Source organism: Esox lucius, chromosome 1 (genome assembly GCF_011004845.1).
Source record: "Esox lucius isolate fEsoLuc1 chromosome 1, fEsoLuc1.pri, whole genome shotgun sequence".
Taxonomy (NCBI): Eukaryota; Metazoa; Chordata; class Actinopteri; order Esociformes; family Esocidae; genus Esox; species Esox lucius.
Window position 1 is genome coordinate 35,297,656 of NC_047569.1, and position 17,401 is coordinate 35,315,056.

At 48.1% G+C, this 17,401-nt stretch overlaps 1 protein-coding gene across 4 annotated transcripts in view; it reads right to left on the bottom strand.

The window, feature by feature from the left end:
- Positions 1–17,401, bottom strand: part of rsrc1 (arginine/serine-rich coiled-coil 1) — a 150,042-nt gene that overhangs the window by 81,299 nt on the left and 51,342 nt on the right. For all 4 annotated transcript variants that reach the window (XM_029122713.2, XM_029122702.2, XM_029122701.2 and 1 more), the window contains one exon: positions 4,899–4,935. In XM_029122713.2, coding sequence (XP_028978546.1) covers positions 4,899–4,935 — 37 coding nt within the window. The remainder of the gene's footprint in view (positions 1–4,898; positions 4,936–17,401) is intronic.

The following is a 17,401-nucleotide window of genomic DNA, read 5'->3' on the forward strand; positions in this document are numbered from 1 at the left end:
TGGACTACAACCACACACCATCCAACGCAGTTGTAGTCCCCACCAAAAACCAGCAACTATTGGAGCCTACACCCCTTCTCAACATGCACACTCTCACATACTCCCCGTCGTCAGCCCAAATCCACAACTCCAGCCTGTGAATAAACTGAGCTAAGTGCTGATTGAGGCTGTAATCCTGATGAATCTGATGTTTTATGTATCGATTCATCTTCCTCTTTTATACCCATCTCCTCTTTAAGCAGCTGTGCATCTGGGCTGATTAGCACCAGTCAGCTCTAACCCAGGACAACTACACACAACAACACTGTGTCGCCTGGGACTAAAGCCTCTGTGTGTAGATCCGTGTCTCTTTTAGTGTGTGTTTGTGTCGTTACGAGAGAGAGAGAGACAGAGTCCACACAGTCAGTTAGTGAGTTTTTACATGCGAGTGTGTCCACATCAGTGTGTGTGTGTGTGTGTGTGTGTGTGTGTGTATGCCTGCACGCGCGCATGTTCACATGCGTGTGTGTAAAGACAGAAACAAAGGCAGAGCCCTGGGAGCAATTAACATCAGCACCCTTCGCAGCTCATTCATACTGATCACATTCATTTAGACAAAATAACAACACCAACTCATCCAAACAAATATGACTAAACCACATCACATTAGTGTTCGACTGGGAGCCTAATTATTGTGGTGGCTCAGACGGTGGTGTGGAAAGCCCAGAGTCTCTCGTCACTGTGAAACAACCAAGCATTACAAAGAAGTGGTCTTAAATTATTTATCCCGGTAATATTTGAAATTAATTCTGATTTAGGATGAGAGGTGTGTATCGATAAACCATCACAATGGGGGCTTTCGCATGAACATCTAAAACACATCCTGCCATACACATCTTAAATATTTATCTTAAACATCTGACCTGATCTTACACATCTAACATATCTTATTAAACATCCGATCTGAAAATGAAATATTAAACAACTTGATTCTACACTTCTTAAAAACCTAATCTTAAACATCTGATCTAATCTCACACATCTAAAATAGATGCAGCATTACTCGACCGGAGAGTGAGAAATGTCATCCATGATGAGTTTATCAGTCCCTGCGTGTCTCTTAACAGTGATATGTTTTGAGGGGGTGATAAATCTGTGTTTACTGGCTACATTTAAAAAGGGGGTGCCCGTGGGGAGGTGTGTGTGTGTGTGTGTGTGTGGGGGGGGGGGGGGGGGGGGGTGCAAGGGACAATACCAAATCCCTACCCCCTCTCCAGGGGAAAGGGATTTTATTTACTGTCCTCTGTCCCCAACTCTAATCAGATACTTCTACATTCGCCGGACCTCCTGACAACTAGAGTGCAATCTCCCTACAAGCATAAACACCCACCATGAATCAAATCACTAAAACGTCACACGCACACGTTCAATATTCACATATTCCAATAACCAGCAAGAAACAGGAATATATCTGTCCACGTACAAACAGGACACCGGAGTGTGAGAGACGTTTAGCACACGAAACGTCTCGGGTAGATAGCCTACTGGTTAGAGCGCGGGGCCAGTGAACCAGAGATCCAAATCCCCAAGCAGACAAGGTGAAAAATCCTCTACGCCCCTTGAGCAATGCCCTTAACCCAAATTGGGGAGTCTTCTAAAAGGTAAAAGGTCAACTTGAAGATACGTCAGAACTGTGTTCACCAATGGCCTATGGAGAAAAGGGCTCACGCCCACAAACCCCCCCCCGGTCTCCACCAATGTCCCCTTGGAGGTCCAATGCACCATGGCCTCTAATCTGTCGGTCAGTGTCAAGAGGCCGTCTGACTGACCAGGCGCTAAGTGACCCCCCAATACCATTCACCCAACACCAAAGACAGATTATCCTTCAGCATCTGTGGATGGACTCTATAGGCCTGTGGTCCCATTGTGGGCCCATTGTGGGCCCCATTGTGGTCAATAAGCCGTTAGAGCCCTTCAAAGTCACACCGTCGTATCGGCCTCCACTCTGGTGGTCTAGCCTGAGACAAAATACACAGCGCGTGTGCTGTCATAGCATTGCCTTCTGAAAACAGAGACGCCAGTGGAGTTTATGCTGCCTCATATATCAGATCAGATGCAACAGCTGAGCACCTCCACAGACAAGTATAACCAGCTACCTCCCGAACACCACCTCGCACAAGAACAAAAGTATAACTACCTAACTCCTGAACACCTCTTAACCAGAAAAAAGTATAACCAGCTACCCCCTGAACATATCCTTACACCAGACCAAAAGTATAACCAGCTATCCCCTGAACATATCCTTACACCAGACCAAAAGTAAAACCAGCTACCCCCTGAACATATCCTTACACCAGACCAAAAGTATAACCAGCTACCCCCTGAACATATCCTTACACCAGACCAAAAGTAAAACCAGCTACCCCCTGAACATATCCTTACACCAGACCAAAAGTACAACCAGCTACCTCCTGAACACCTCCACAGACCAGACCATCAGTATAATTAACTTCCTGCAGAACACCCACATATTCCTGATCTAGAGGAAGCCTGCGGTCCTAATGGCACCCTGTCCCCTTTATACTGAACTTTTTTGGACTAGGGATCGTAGGTGAGAGTGCCATTTGAGATGTGGTGATATTGATTCCTGCTATTTATGCATGTAATCTTCTTTTGAATAATTCACACAGTCCTTTTATAGAGTAGTAAATCAATGACCTCCTCCCTGCCTGTGCTTCCGATCCCCCACCTGCGGCACCTCCTCCCTGCTGCTCCATCCATTCAAGAGAGGAGGGCCTCATAACTCCTCCCAACAGACTGTAGGGAGCTGGGGAGAATGTTGAAGAGACAGAGGATGTTACAGAAAAGGAGTTAACACTCCTCCACTGTCCCTAGTCTTCAGTCTCTCTCTGCCTCCCCCACCTGTCTCTCTCTATGTGCCTCCACCACCTGTCTCTCTCCATCTGCCTCCACCACCCGTCTCTCTCCATCTGCCTCCACCACCCGTCTCTCTCCATCTGCCGCCACCACCCGTCTTTATTGGTCTACCTACACCACCTGTCTCACTCTATCTACTTCCATCACCTGTTTCCCCATCATCCTCCATCACCTGTCTCCCCGTCTTCCTCCATCACCTGTCTCCCCGTCTTCCTCCATCACCTGTCTCCCCGTCTTCCTCAATCACCTGTCTCCCCGTCTTCCTCAATCACCTGTCTCCCCGTCTTCCTCAATCACCTGTCTCCCCGTCTTCCTCAATCACCTGTCTCCCCGTCTTCCTCAATCACTTGTCTCAGTTTCCCCAGACAAGACAGGCCCCATGAATCAACACCACCAGACTATATGTACAGTCTACAGACCAGACAGGCCCCATAAATCAACACCACCAGACTATATGTACAGTCTACAGACCAGACAGGCCCCATGAATCAACACCACCAGACTATTTGTACAGTCTACAGACCAGACAGGCCCCATGAATCAACCCCACCAGACTATTTGTACAGTCTACAGACCAGACAGGCCCCATGAATCAACACCACCAGACTATTTGTACAGTCTACAGACCAGACAGGTCCCATGAATCAACCCCACCAGACTATTTGTACAGTCTACAGACCAGACAGGCCCCATGAATCAACACCACCAGACTATTTGTACAGTCTACAGACCAGACAGGCCCCATGAATCAACACCACCAGACTATTTGTACAGTCTACAGACCAGACAGGCCCCATGAATAAACACCAGCACCACCACATCTTCACTGCCCAATCTGAAGAACTAATCAAACACTTAAAAAAAACGAATAAAAAAATAAAACTTGCAGATACACATCTACGTTTGGGGTCATCTGAATTCCAGGTTAATTGCTAAGCTGCTAAACATCGTTTGCTTTCCTCGACCAGGAAATCATAATCTGCAAATCTAATTTTGGGGTCACGGAGACGGAACATGAGACTGAGGGGTCATGTGCGTTGCATGCTACAGGTCATCGGCGAAGGGTGGTTCCATTAAATGAGCATGCAGTGGATCAGTATGCAGGGAGCATGGCTGCGCTAGGACAAGGGAGGTGACTCCAGCTGACTCTACATCCAGAGAGCCATCACCCCATCCCACCTTCACTCCATTATTCATCCCGGCACCGTAAAAGACAAAAAGCGACTGGAATCTGCTGTTCATTCCCGCTCCCAAAATAGAGGAGAGGAAAACCTTTCTACTTTGTTGCATGGCACTCTGACCCCACGTTTTAGAGACAGAGCAAAAAAATCCAGAAGATGTTGGACATAACATTTCCAGAAACCATCCCAGGGGCCCTTTTCTGGGTGCCCGGCTGACAATTTGGACCTGGAGTGGCCCAGAGATTACACTTAATATGACAGAGTTAGAATGATGGGAATGGGAGTGAGAGAGGAATGAGGGCTGAGAAGAGAGAGGTGCCAAGGAGAACTGCCAATATTCATAAAACGCCGACACACTGAACAACCTGAATGATTAAGTGTGTATAAAGACTTACACAGTGGTGGGAAGATTAAGATGTGTGTTTTGTGGATGTCAGAGCTGAATGTGCCCCATCGAGTCATCATCGATGTTGGGAGGACAAGAGAATCTGCAGCCTTTCCCTCTTTGACCACAAGCTTCACCCACACATCAAAGAGTCATTTAAAACATAACAAGGCCAATGCAGCCGCAGATATACTGAAGGGGACAGGCCAGGAGGAAGACAGAGAAAAATAGGATTGGGGCTACAGAGCCAGAGAAACCAGAGGGGGTGGGGGGGTGGGGGTGGTTAATGTGAAAGTGCGACCAGAGGTTCATGGGGAAAGTCAAAGGAATTAAAAGCCTGTTCTGACACGTGTTCATTGGGGAAGTAGATATGAATGGCGGCGGCAGGAAGTGATGCAGCAGGAATGCCGACTCACCAGATGTTGTAGGGCCGCTTTGAGGCTGCTGTTGTCCCTGCAACACAAAAACACAATGCAAATAAAGCCTTCCACTCAGTCAGCCATCTTCAATAAGGGCCAGCATGAAACACGCAACAGACAGAAATAAAGCCTTCCACTCAGTCAGCCATCTTCAATAAGGGCCAGCATGAAACACGCAACAGACAGAAATAAAGCCTTCCACTCAGTCAGCCATCTTCAATAAGGGCCAGCATGAAACACGCAACAGACAGAAATAAAGCCTTCCACTCAGTCAGCCATCTTCAATAAGGGCCAGCATGAAACACGCAACAGACAGAAATAAAGCCTTCCACTCAGTCAGCCATCTTCAATAAGGGCCAGCATGAAACACGCAACAGACAGAAATAAAGCCTTCCACTCAGTCAGCCATCTTCAATAAGGGCCAGCATGAAACGCGCAACAGACAGAAATAAAGCCTTCCACTCAGTCAGCCATCTTCAATAAGGGCCAGCATGAAACGCGCAACAGACAGAAATAAAGCCTACCACTCAGTCAGCCATCTTCAATAAGGGCCAGCATGAAACGCGCAACAGACAGAAATAAAGCCTACCACTCAGTCAGCCATCTTCAATAAGGGCCAGCATGAAACGCACAACAGACAGAAATAAAGCCTACCACTCAGTCAGCCATCTTCAATAAGGGCCAGCATGAAACGCGCAACTGACAGAAATAAAGCCTACCACTCAGTCAGCCATCTTCAATAAGGGCCAGCATGAAACACGCAACAGACAGAAATAAAGCCTTCCACTCAGTCAGCCATCTTCAATAAGGGCCAGCATGAAACGCGCAACAGACAGAAATAAAGCCTTCCACTCAGTCAGCCATCTTCAATAAGGGCCAGCATGAAACGCGCAACAGACAGAAATAAAAATACACACAATCCATTCCTACCCAGTCAAATGTTCTGAATTGCCATTCATCGAGAGGTGTGGATTTTTTGGGGACAATTTAAAGTGTGTGTGCGCGTTGAAATGCTAATAACTGCCATCACTAGAGCGAGCAGAATGGTATGCTTATTGCCCAGGAATGACTCATATGAAACGCCTGTACTATCACAAGCACAGGAGCAGCATTCACAGAATGGAAAGAAAATAGGGAGAAAGAAGAAAAAACATCTGTTTAAAAGAGCAAATTGGCAGTAAATAATAGATGCGTTTTTGGCACATTTAAAAATTATAGCAGAGGAAATCAAAAGATCAAGAGAAAGCAAACAGACCAGCCCCTCCCCTCCCACCTCTTCACACTGGTCCACTCTGGCCTGACAACCCAGACCCTGGCCATTGTAGGCCTGTCTGTGTGTGAGTGTGTGTGTGTGAGTGAGACGCAGAGAGAGGCAGCGAGATAGAGATGAGGTGGGGGGGGGGGGTGCTAATTGACAGACATCCGCTCCTAAAGTAGCCAGCAGCATCACAGTGCAAATCTACACCATCTCTAAAATTACCATTAGCCGTCTTGGCAGAGAAACTCAATCAAATCTGTGCTCTGTCGCCCTGTTGTTGTCCCCTCCCCCAACGCTCTGGCCCTCATCCCCTTCTCCTGACTGGCCCTATGGAATCAACCCTCTCCCATCTCTCTGGCCCTCATCCCCTTCTCCTGGGTGTCCCCATGGTATCGGCCCTCCCCCATCTCTCTGGCCCTCATCCCCTTCTCCTGGGTGTCCCCATGGTATCGGCCCTACCCCATCTCTCTGGCCCTCATCCCCTTCTCCTGACTGGCCCTATGGAATCAACCCTCTCCCATCTCTCTGGCCCTCATCCCCTTCTCCTGGGTGTCCCCATGGTATCGGCCCTCCCCCATCTCTCTGGCCCTCATCCCCTTCTCCTGACTGGCCCTATGGAATCAACCCTCTCCCATCTCTCTGGCCCTCATCCCCTTCTCCTGGGTGTCCCCATGGTATCGGCCCTCCCCCATCTCTCTGGCCCTCATCCCCTTCTCCTGGGTGTCCCCATGGTATCGGCCCTCCCCCATCTCTCTGGCCCTCATCCCCTTCTCCTGGGTGTCCCCATGGTATCGGCCCTACCCCATCTCTCTGGCCCTCATCCCCTTCTCCTGACTGGCCCTATGGAATCAACCCTCTCCCATCTCTCTGGCCCTCATCCCCTTCTCCTGGGTGTCCCCATGGTATCGGCCCTCCCCCATCTCTCTGGCCCTCATCCCCTTCTCCTGACTGGCCCTATGGAATCAACCCTCTCCCATCTCTCTGGCCCTCATCCCCTTCTCCTGGGTGTCCCCATGGTATCGGCCCTCCCCCATCTCTCTGGCCCTCATCCCCTTCTCCTGGGTGTCCCCATGGTATCGGCCCTCCCCCATCTCTCTGGCCCTCATCCCCTTCTCCTGGGTGTCCCCATGGTATCGGCCCTCCCCCATCTCTCTGGCCCTCATCCCCTTCTCCTGGGTGTCCCCATGGTATCGGCCCTCCCCCATCTCTCTGGCCCTCATCCCCTTCTCCTGGGTGTCCCCATGGTATCGTTCCTCCCCCATCTCTCTGGCCCTCATCCCCTTCTCCTGACTGTCCTTACGGTATCACCCCTTCCCTATCTCTCTGGCCCTCATCCCCTTCCCCTGGGTGTCCCCATGGTATCACCCCTCACCCATCTCTCTGGCCCCAACCCAGGTGGGTTTCAGAGGGACATGTGTTGACTACTAAAGGTCAAGACCCCTGACACGGCTGTCTCAGGATGAACACATCTGAAATCTTTCTTTATAACTTCTAATCACCAAATATGGTGGTAACGGGAAACCCTGTGGAGGGAAGTGGGGAAAGATGTAACTTCAACCCATATCAATGGTTCATTTTTTATTCCCAAACTAGATTCTGTTAGTAACAGAGTGCACTGTTTTGTAGAACTTTTCTACATGCTTCTAGGGTTAGGTTTAGGAGTGCAGGGACAAACTTATTGTACACATGCACTTTGCAGAGTAAGTGTTGCCCAGCAGAAATGCCAAATATATGCTAAAAGTGGCAATGGAATCTTGCTGGCTTGTGGTTGGCTTTGCCCACCACCTCGCTTGTTCTGCCCACTCTGTGCTTTATTGGCTCCCTTTGGAAATCAACAATGAGATATCTTAAGTTGGTTATCCTCTTCGGCAAGACTCAAGCCTGCAAGGCACACGAGGCAAATTGGCAAATTCCTATGTTCACCACGCAGAAAGAAATGGGGAGGAACTGAGCGGAGTTGTTTATCCCCGTATCAATCACTGGGTTACCCTGTATATGGCCACTTCGGTCCCCAAAAAACATTTGGCTTTAATTACACTACATTGACCGTAACACACTGTAGCCACATTTATTATACATGAGCTGCCAGAGAGGAATGGGAGAGGCAGAGATTCATCACCACGGTGACAGTTTGCAGTAATCCCTCTAATGAAGCACAATTAGCAGGAAACCATTAAAGATGGAGCGGCGGCGGCAGCAGGGCTGCAGTCAGACCACGGACACACACACTGGTTCTGTTCCTCCACGGATCGCCCCATCCCTGCGCCACCTCCTTTCTAACCCCATTCTTGCACCTCCATCTCTGCACCTCCTCTGTCCCTCCATCCCCGCACCACCCTGGTCCTATTTAAAGGATTTCTTCCCTGTCCATCCTGGTGCAAAGCCCCCAGACCGGAGAAACATTCTATTAGACGCTGTAGGCCACAGAAATACATCCCAGACAGGAGGATCACATTAATGAATACGGAACAGGGGGCGTACCGCGAGGACGACTCACGCAGTCACATTCCTTTTCTAAACATCATGTTCTCTCATCCGGTCTGTAGGGACTCCCAGGCTCTTTCAATGCCCTCCCTCAGATCTCCCTGCGTTCTTCTCCCATCACCACCACCCCACCTCCCTCAGATCTCCCTCCGTTCTTCCCCCATCAACCCCCCCCCCCCCACCCCCCCCTGCCTTCAACACGGACGCATCGATTTCTGAATTAGGCCTGCAATATTAAATAATTAATATACTTGCCATGATTGATGTTTTGCATTAGCCCAATATTAGGTTATCAATCAAAATCCACTTGGTTTAATGTAATAATATTGAAAAAGCGTCAGGGGCAGTTTATCCAATTTGTAGTTGAAGCAGGGCAGATAGTAATGTCAGTGTTACACAAGGCAGCAGGAATGGAAGTGGCTGCTTCCACATCTATGGGGAGCGGATCACCAGCACGGGGAGTGGATCACCAGCGCGGGGAGCGGATCACAACCGCGGGGAGCGGATCACAACCAGGGGGGGGCGGATCACAACCGCGGGGAGCGGATCACACCCACGGGAAGCGGATCACATCCACGGGAAGCAGATCACATCCAGGGGGAACAGATCACACCCACGGGAAGCGGATCACATCCACGGGGAGCGGATCACATCCACGGGGAGCGGATCACATCCACGGGGAGCAGATCACATCCACGGGGAGCAGATCACATCCAGGGGGAACAGATCACATCCAGGGGGAACAGATCACATCCAGGGGGAACAGATCACATCCAGGGGGAACAGATCACATCCAGGGGGATCAGATATTCATGCAATTTTAATGGAAATATGGAAGCCACTGTGTAGGGATCATCCATGACCACCTTGTGACATCAGATAAGCTTCTACAAATTCTCAACATCCAGAAATCTCTGTTGGAAGACTGCCATACTCAGAAGCAAGTTCTTATATGGGTATTTGGAACAGAGGATATCCATGTCAAAGTACTGAGGGCCAGTACCCATTAGTTGTAAGCTAGCCTTTTCACACACGTACTTTAAATAAAAATTAGAGAAGTCCTTCTACCCTTGAGAATCTGACCCAGATGAGTAAAAGCAGAATGGAAGCACCATTCCAGTAAATAGAAAGAGAAGGAAGAGAAGGGGCCAGTGAGTAATGACAGAAAAAGACATGAGAAGAGGGTCGAGCCAAGAGCAAACCCAGTGGAACCCCAGCAATTCAGCGCTGAGAAATCACACAACACGCAGAACCAGCGGAGGAAGAGGGAAACGGCTCCGTGTTGGTTCCCGTAAAAGGGTCATTATTTATCCCTACTTAATTAAGTAAAAGAGGACAAACAAGTCAACGTGTTAGAATGAGCTCCATTTAATGCTGGGACCCTTTAGCTGCAGGTCAATAGAGGCAGATTGGAGATGTCTGGTGTATCCATCAGCTGGAACAGGAGGGGGAGGAGAAGCTCCGGGTAGGTCTCTGTTGGCTGTCGGGCCCTGTCAGCATCATTAACCCACATCTCCATCCCTCCATCACTCTCTTACTACATCTCCATCCCTCCATCCCTCTACCACTCTCTTACTACATCTCCCAACACCATCCTTTTACCCATCTCTTACTACATCTCCCAACACCATCCTTTTACCCATCTCTTACTACATCTCCCAACACCATCCTTTTACCCATCTCTTACTACATCTCCCAACACCATCCTTTTACCCATCTCCAACTACATCTCCATCCCTCCACCCATCTCTTCTGTCATCTCCCTCCATCCTTTCACCTCTCTCCCACTGCATCTCTCTCACCCAGTCTGCTTGTCTCTCTCCCTCCCTATACAACTGTGCTCTCACTCGCTCCCCCCCTCTCTCCATCTGTCACCCTCTACCTCTCTCGTTCCCTCTCTCTTTAACACACCCACCCACAGACCCTCTCCCCCCCTCGTCTGCATGTGCTACGTCATGTTTTCCCTAATGAACTAGATAACAGCGTGTCACTGTATGGATCTCTGTAGTCTCCCCAAATTCAATTACATTTAAAAGGGCTTTATTGATATGGGAAAAGGTTTCACATGTAGGCAATAGGAAAGTGAAAAGAAAATTACAATTCCATGTGAGAAATTACACTAATGTTTTGAGGGGATACAGGCATTTTGAATGTTATATTATACGCTAGGCACGGCGTTGTACAAATGGAGTAAGACTGAAAAAGGAAAAGAAATATAAAGAGATTAGTATTGGTAACATTGCAGCTGTGATTGCACATTGTAGTGTTCCACCTAACATGTACAGGAGCTTATCAATGTTTAACTGGATTAAATATTCTTTGTGGGTATGATCTGAAGGGAACCTTTGTCAACCGTCGGTCTTACATTTGGCAAGAAGTTGCGTCTCTCCCTGCTCCCTCCCTCTTTCTTTCTCCCTCTTTCCGTCTACCTCCGTCTGTCTGTCTCCCTCTCTCTCTCTCTCTCTGTCTGTCTCCCTCCCTCCCTCCCTCCGTCTGACTTTCTCCCTATGTCTGTCTGACTTTCTCCCTATGTCTGTCTGACTTTCTCCCTATGTCTGTCTGACTTTCTCCCTCTGTCTGTCTGACTTTCTCCCTCTGTCTGTCTGACTTTCTCCCTCTGTCTGTCTGACTTTCTCCCTCTGTCTGTCTCTCCCACTGTCAGTGTAGCTCAATATCTGACGGTCTCTGTCTGTCTCCGCGGGTCTGTCTCCGCCTGTTTCTTTTCTAATTCTCCCTCTACTTGACGGGCAGAGATGAGTCAGAGTGAAGAGGCCACAGAGAGACTTGAGATGCAAAGGACTAAGAGAGACCCATTAGCCCGGTCCTCATCAGACAGGCATTAGCCAACCGATCAGGGCCACCCCACCTCGCTCCACCAGCGGACTTAACCCTTTAACACCTGCTCCAGTAGTGTGACTGAATAGTGGAACACCCAAGGATGCCATTCAGAACGTCATTAGGGGATCTGTACGGCCAAATCCAGCCCACCATGTGTACACTTCCCTCACCACAACACCGCACAAGTCACCACACAAAGTAACCACAGACTACCAACACACAACGCCTGGCTTCTATGAACATCTTGCCGGGAGTAGGAGTACCATCCAAGACAGGAGCATAGCGACGACTCCTAGAAAATACGATGTGAGAGACAGAGAAAGAGAGGGAAGAAAGACAGGAAGAGCGAACGGGCGGAAGAGAAGAAGGAAAAGAGAAAAAGGGCGACAGGGGCATCAAGGAGGGCGAGGAGATTGAGGGTAGCAGTATGAAAGGGGTGACCTTCTGCCTCATTAAACAATCATGTCAATAAACAACATTCACGTTGTTAGACACATGATAAACACAGCAGGAATGTGTACAGAATACGGGGGAGAGTGAGATGAGTGAAAATCTCTCTCTAATAAGCCTGGGAATCGCCTGGGACCTTTTCTGTAGGGCCGAATACAAATATCTATTCCAATACCAAAAGTATTTTACACTTTACAAGTTAATATCTATAAACTGAACACATTCTCACTTACAGCAACAGCCTGGAAAGCAATTAGTCTTAACTTCCTGGTTTAGGGACAGAAAAATCTTTGCAAGCTCAGGAATTTGATCTTAAAATTTTTTGGTTTCTGGTCAGATGCTCTAGACACTAGGCTGCCTGCGATAATAACGCAACTTCATATGGACGATCCTCACTAAAGCAGTTTTACGGTCTTTATTCATTTATTCACAACACAACGATGTTACCGCAAAGAGCACTGAGGAGTTTTTGGGAGTGTGCAAAGCCCTCATTAAAGGGTGGCGACTCTGAAGAATCTAAAATAAAAATTTATTTTGATCTGTTTAACACTTACTACAATTAAGATTCTTATGATTCCAATAGTTATTTCCTGGTTTTGATACCTTCACTATTATTCTACAATGTGGAAATGAGTAAAAATAAAGGAATACCCTTTGAATGAGTAGATTTGAATGATTCCAAACATTGGACTGATACAATACGTCATGTTACATGAAATTCCCATCCGCCTCAATTTACGCAAGAAAACCACAACAATAACTTTAAGTACCATATAGGACTACACACTCATCTATCTGACCTCACCTACATTGATGTAAAAATGTATGCAATGCATTAAATACTGTTGATAGTACTGTAGTAATCGGATGAACATGAGATGAGATTACTGTAGTAAAAAGGGTTGATATTACTGTAGTAAAAATGGTTGACATTACTGTAGTAAACAGTGTAGATATTACTGCAGTAAATACTGTAGATATTATTGTAGACGATACTGTAGATATTTCTGTAGTAAATACTGTCAATATTACTGTACTAAATACTGTAGATATTACTGTACTAAAAACTGTAGATATTACCGTAGTAAATATTGTAGATATTACTGTAGAAAACACTATAGGCAGGTCTCAGTGTTTTGCCTGGGCAATGCATTTCATTTTGCATGACTCTGAATTGAGATGAATGCAGCTCTGTCCTTGAGCTGTTCTTGTATACATCCTCAATGTTTTGTACAATGTTTTATGTTGTTAGTTGACCCCATGAAGACCAACTGCTGCATTAGCATCCACTAACAGGGACTATAGATCATTACAAACACACTAAGTATCGGCATTCATACGGTCTAAAGGCTGCCAGTTAGCCAATAAAAGGTGCGCTTATCTGTGTTTGTGCGTATGTGTGTGTATATAAGAGTGAGAAGCAGAAGGGATCGGATTTGTGTTCTCGTCTGCCATACAAAATGGAATCAACTGACAGAGGGCTAGAGGATGTATTAGACTGCCACAGAAGAAAATATGAACCACTCGGCTTCCAGCCCAAGTCTGTCATCTCCATGAGAGTGGCAGACCGAGTGGCAGACCGAGAGACCAACTAACTGAGTGGCAGACCGAGAGACCAACTAACTGAGTGGCAGACCGAGAGACCAACTAACTGAGTGGCAGACCGAGAGACCAACTAACTGAGTGGCAGACCTAGAGACCAACTAACTGAGTGGCAGACCTAGAGACCAACTAACTGAGTGGCAGACCTAGAGACCAACTAACTGAGTGGCAGACCTAGAGACCAACTAACTGAGTGGCAGACCTAGAGACCAACTAACTGAGTGGCAGACCTAGAGACCAACTAACTGAGTGGCAGACCGAGAGACCAACTAACTGAGTGGCAGACCGAGAGACCAACTAACTGAGTGGCAGACCGAGAGACCAACTAACTGAGTGGCAGACCTAGAGACCAACTAACTGAGTGGCAGACCTAGAGACCAACTAACTGAGTGGCAGACCTAGAGACCAACTAACTGAGTGGCAGACCTAGAGACCAACTAACTGAGTGGCAGACCTAGAGACCAACTAACTGAGTGGCAGACCTAGAGACCAACTAACTGAGTGGCAGACCGAGAGACCAACTAACTGAGTGGCAGACCGAGAGACCAACTAACTGAGTGGCAGACCGAGAGACCAACTAACTGAGTGGCAGACCTAGAGACCAACTAACTGAGTGGCAGACCTAGAGACCAACTAACTGAGTGGCAGACCGAGAGACCAACTAACTGAGTGGCAGACCTAGAGACCAACTAACTGAGTGGCAGACCTAGAGACCAACTAACTTAGTGGCAGACCGAGAGACCAACTAACTTAGTGGCAGACCGAGAGACCAACTAACTGAGTGGCAGACCGAGAGACCAACTAATTGAGTGGCAGACCGAGAGACCAACTAACTGAGTGGCAGACCTAGAGACCAACTAACTGAGTGGCAGACCGAGAGACCAACTAACTGAGTGGCAGACCTAGAGACCAACTAACTGAGTGGCAGACCTAGAGACCAACTAACTGAGTGGCAGACCTAGAGACCAACTAACTGAGTGGCAGACCTAGAGACCAACTAACTGAGTGGCAGACCTAGAGACCAACTAACTGAGTGGCAGACCTAGAGACCAACTAACTGAGTGGCAGACCTAGAGACCAACTAACTGAGTGGCAGACCTAGAGACCAACTAACTGAGTGGCAGACCTAGAGACCAACTAACTGAGTGGCAGACCGAGAGACCAACTAACTGAGTGGCAGACCTAGAGACCAACTAACTGAGTGGCAGACCGAGAGACCAACTAACTTAGTGGCAGACCGAGAGACCAACTAACTTAGTGGCAGACCGAGAGACCAACTAACTTAGTGGCAGACCGAGAGACCAACTAACTTAGTGGCAGACCGAGAGACCAACTAACTGAGTGGCAGACCGAGAGACCAACTAACTGAGTGGCAGACCGAGAGACCAACTAACTGAGTGGCAGACCGAGAGACCAACTAACTGAGTGGCAGACCTAGAGACCAACTAACTGAGTGGCAGACCGAGAGACCAACTAACTGAGTGGCAGACCGAGAGACCAACTAACTGAGTGGCAGACCTAGAGACCAACTAACTGAGTGGCAGACCGAGAGACCAACTAACTGAGTGGCAGACCTAGAGACCAACTAACTGAGTGGCAGACCGAGAGACCAACTAACTGAGTGGCAGACCTAGAGACCAACTAACTGAGTGGCAGACCGAGAGACCAACTAACTGAGTGGCAGACCTAGAGACCAACTAACTGAGTGGCAGACCTAGAGACCAACTAACTGAGTGGCAGACCGAGAGACCAACTAACTGAGTGGCAGACCTAGAGACCAACTAACTGAGTGGCAGACCTAGAGACCAACTAACTTAGTGGCAGACCGAGAGACCAACTAACTTAGTGGCAGACCGAGAGACCAACTAACTTAGTGGCAGACCGAGAGACCAACTAACTTAGTGGCAGACCGAGAGACCAACTAACTTAGTGGCAGACCGAGAGACCAACTAACTGAGTGGCAGACCGAGAGACCAACTAATTGAGTGGCAGACCGAGAGACCAACTAACTGAGTGGCAGACCTAGAGACCAACTAACTGAGTGGCAGACCGAGAGACCAACTAACTGAGTGGCAGACCTAGAGACCAACTAACTGAGTGGCAGACCTAGAGACCAACTAACTGAGTGGCAGACCTAGAGACCAACTAACTGAGTGGCAGACCTAGAGACCAACTAACTGAGTGGCAGACCTAGAGACCAACTAACTGAGTGACTGAGTGGAGTAGCTCAGGGTAAAGAGTTAACAGCAGAGACTTGGGAGTGTCAGAGCAAGCAGGTCAATGACAGGGTTAGAGAGTGTTACCAAGGGAATCCTGAGAGTCCACTGAGGAAATATGTGGAAGTTCACAGCACATTAATAGTTCAGGGAGAAGAGAACAAGGCTTAATAATTAAACAGGATCACGGCCCTGCTTCGTGACAGACAGACCACTGCTCCGGGGTCAAAGTGCTCACCTCCGTCATCATCACCTTCATCAACATCCTAACCATCGTCATCATCCTTATCATAACGACCTTCATCAATATAATATGTAACTCCTCAACAAGCTAATGACACTGCCATCTTTCTAACGTCTTTGTTTTTAAGGGACTCAACCATCGGACTCCCGCGGTCTTAGATGCACAAAGGTGCTGACATACAGTGGAGGTTTTCAGGGAGCTCCAACCCCCAGCAGACCAACCCACAGACGGACGGGGAGCAGGGGACTGGCTGTCACATTGTCCAAGTCACAGTGGAGCCCTATTGAAGAGCCGCTGTCACTCAGATCACATGCACACACCTGGGAGAGACGCGGCCACTGATTAAACACCGGCCAATCAAAGAGCCTCACCGCATCGTCACCCTGGAACACAACGACACATCACCCGGCCCGGAGCCACAGAGAAGACCCAGACGCCCACCGCCTCCGAAGGCGGTCTCACTGGCCGTGGTGGACACACAGGTCATTAGAAAGGTTTCAAAGCAAATGCTGGGGAGGGAGGAATGAAGAGCATAAAAGACACAGGACGTGAAAGAACGAGGGGGACAGAGAGAGAGAGAGAAAGAAAGAAAGAGAGAGAGAGAGAGAGAGAGAGAGAGAGAGAGAGACCATGTCCCCCCTTTAATGTCAACCCAATTAGAAACTTTGCATGATCAACACTACAACAAAAAAAAACTCTCCCTATTATGGAACGAGAAACAATGTCACTTTCTTACAGCCCAAAATGTTTTCCTCCTCACCAAAAAAACGACGGCAAGGATTGAAAAGAATGATTCTGCTGCACAAAGAAGACTAAGCAGTAGATGGGAGCAGAGGGGACGGCTCGTCGCATTGAAATCACATGTGGAAGTCTTTTGGCTGGCGAGCGTCGCAGACCCCCAGAAACTGATGGGGAACAATGGTACACCAAACACAGCATCTGTCATGGCAGAATATAAAAAGATGATCTTGGCAGAAAATGAAGACGGGAAAAAAAAAAGAGAAGAGATGGAGAAGAGAAGAGAAGAGAAGGGAGGGGCTCTAATTCATTTGTAAATCAAGCCCCAGCGTTCAGCTTCTATTTCAAGCAGCCGGTGAGTGCCAGGAGTTAACTAGGTAATCAGTTTCAATGCTGGCCTTCAATTGAGCACTACAGCCTTATACAGTGAATATACATGATTGTCTGGAGGGGCAGAGGAGTAATCAGCTATCTGGCTCCCGAGGCCACATTGCACCTTAATGCACACAGACAAACACCTAAATATAAGTGCACAAAAACAGACACTAAGAACGCAAAGCCCAGATACAAACAACCTTTAAACGGCAAATTAAAACACCTTGACGAGCAAACACACAAACACGTATACATAAGCAAAAGCAAACACCTTAAAAGGCACCCGCACGCATAC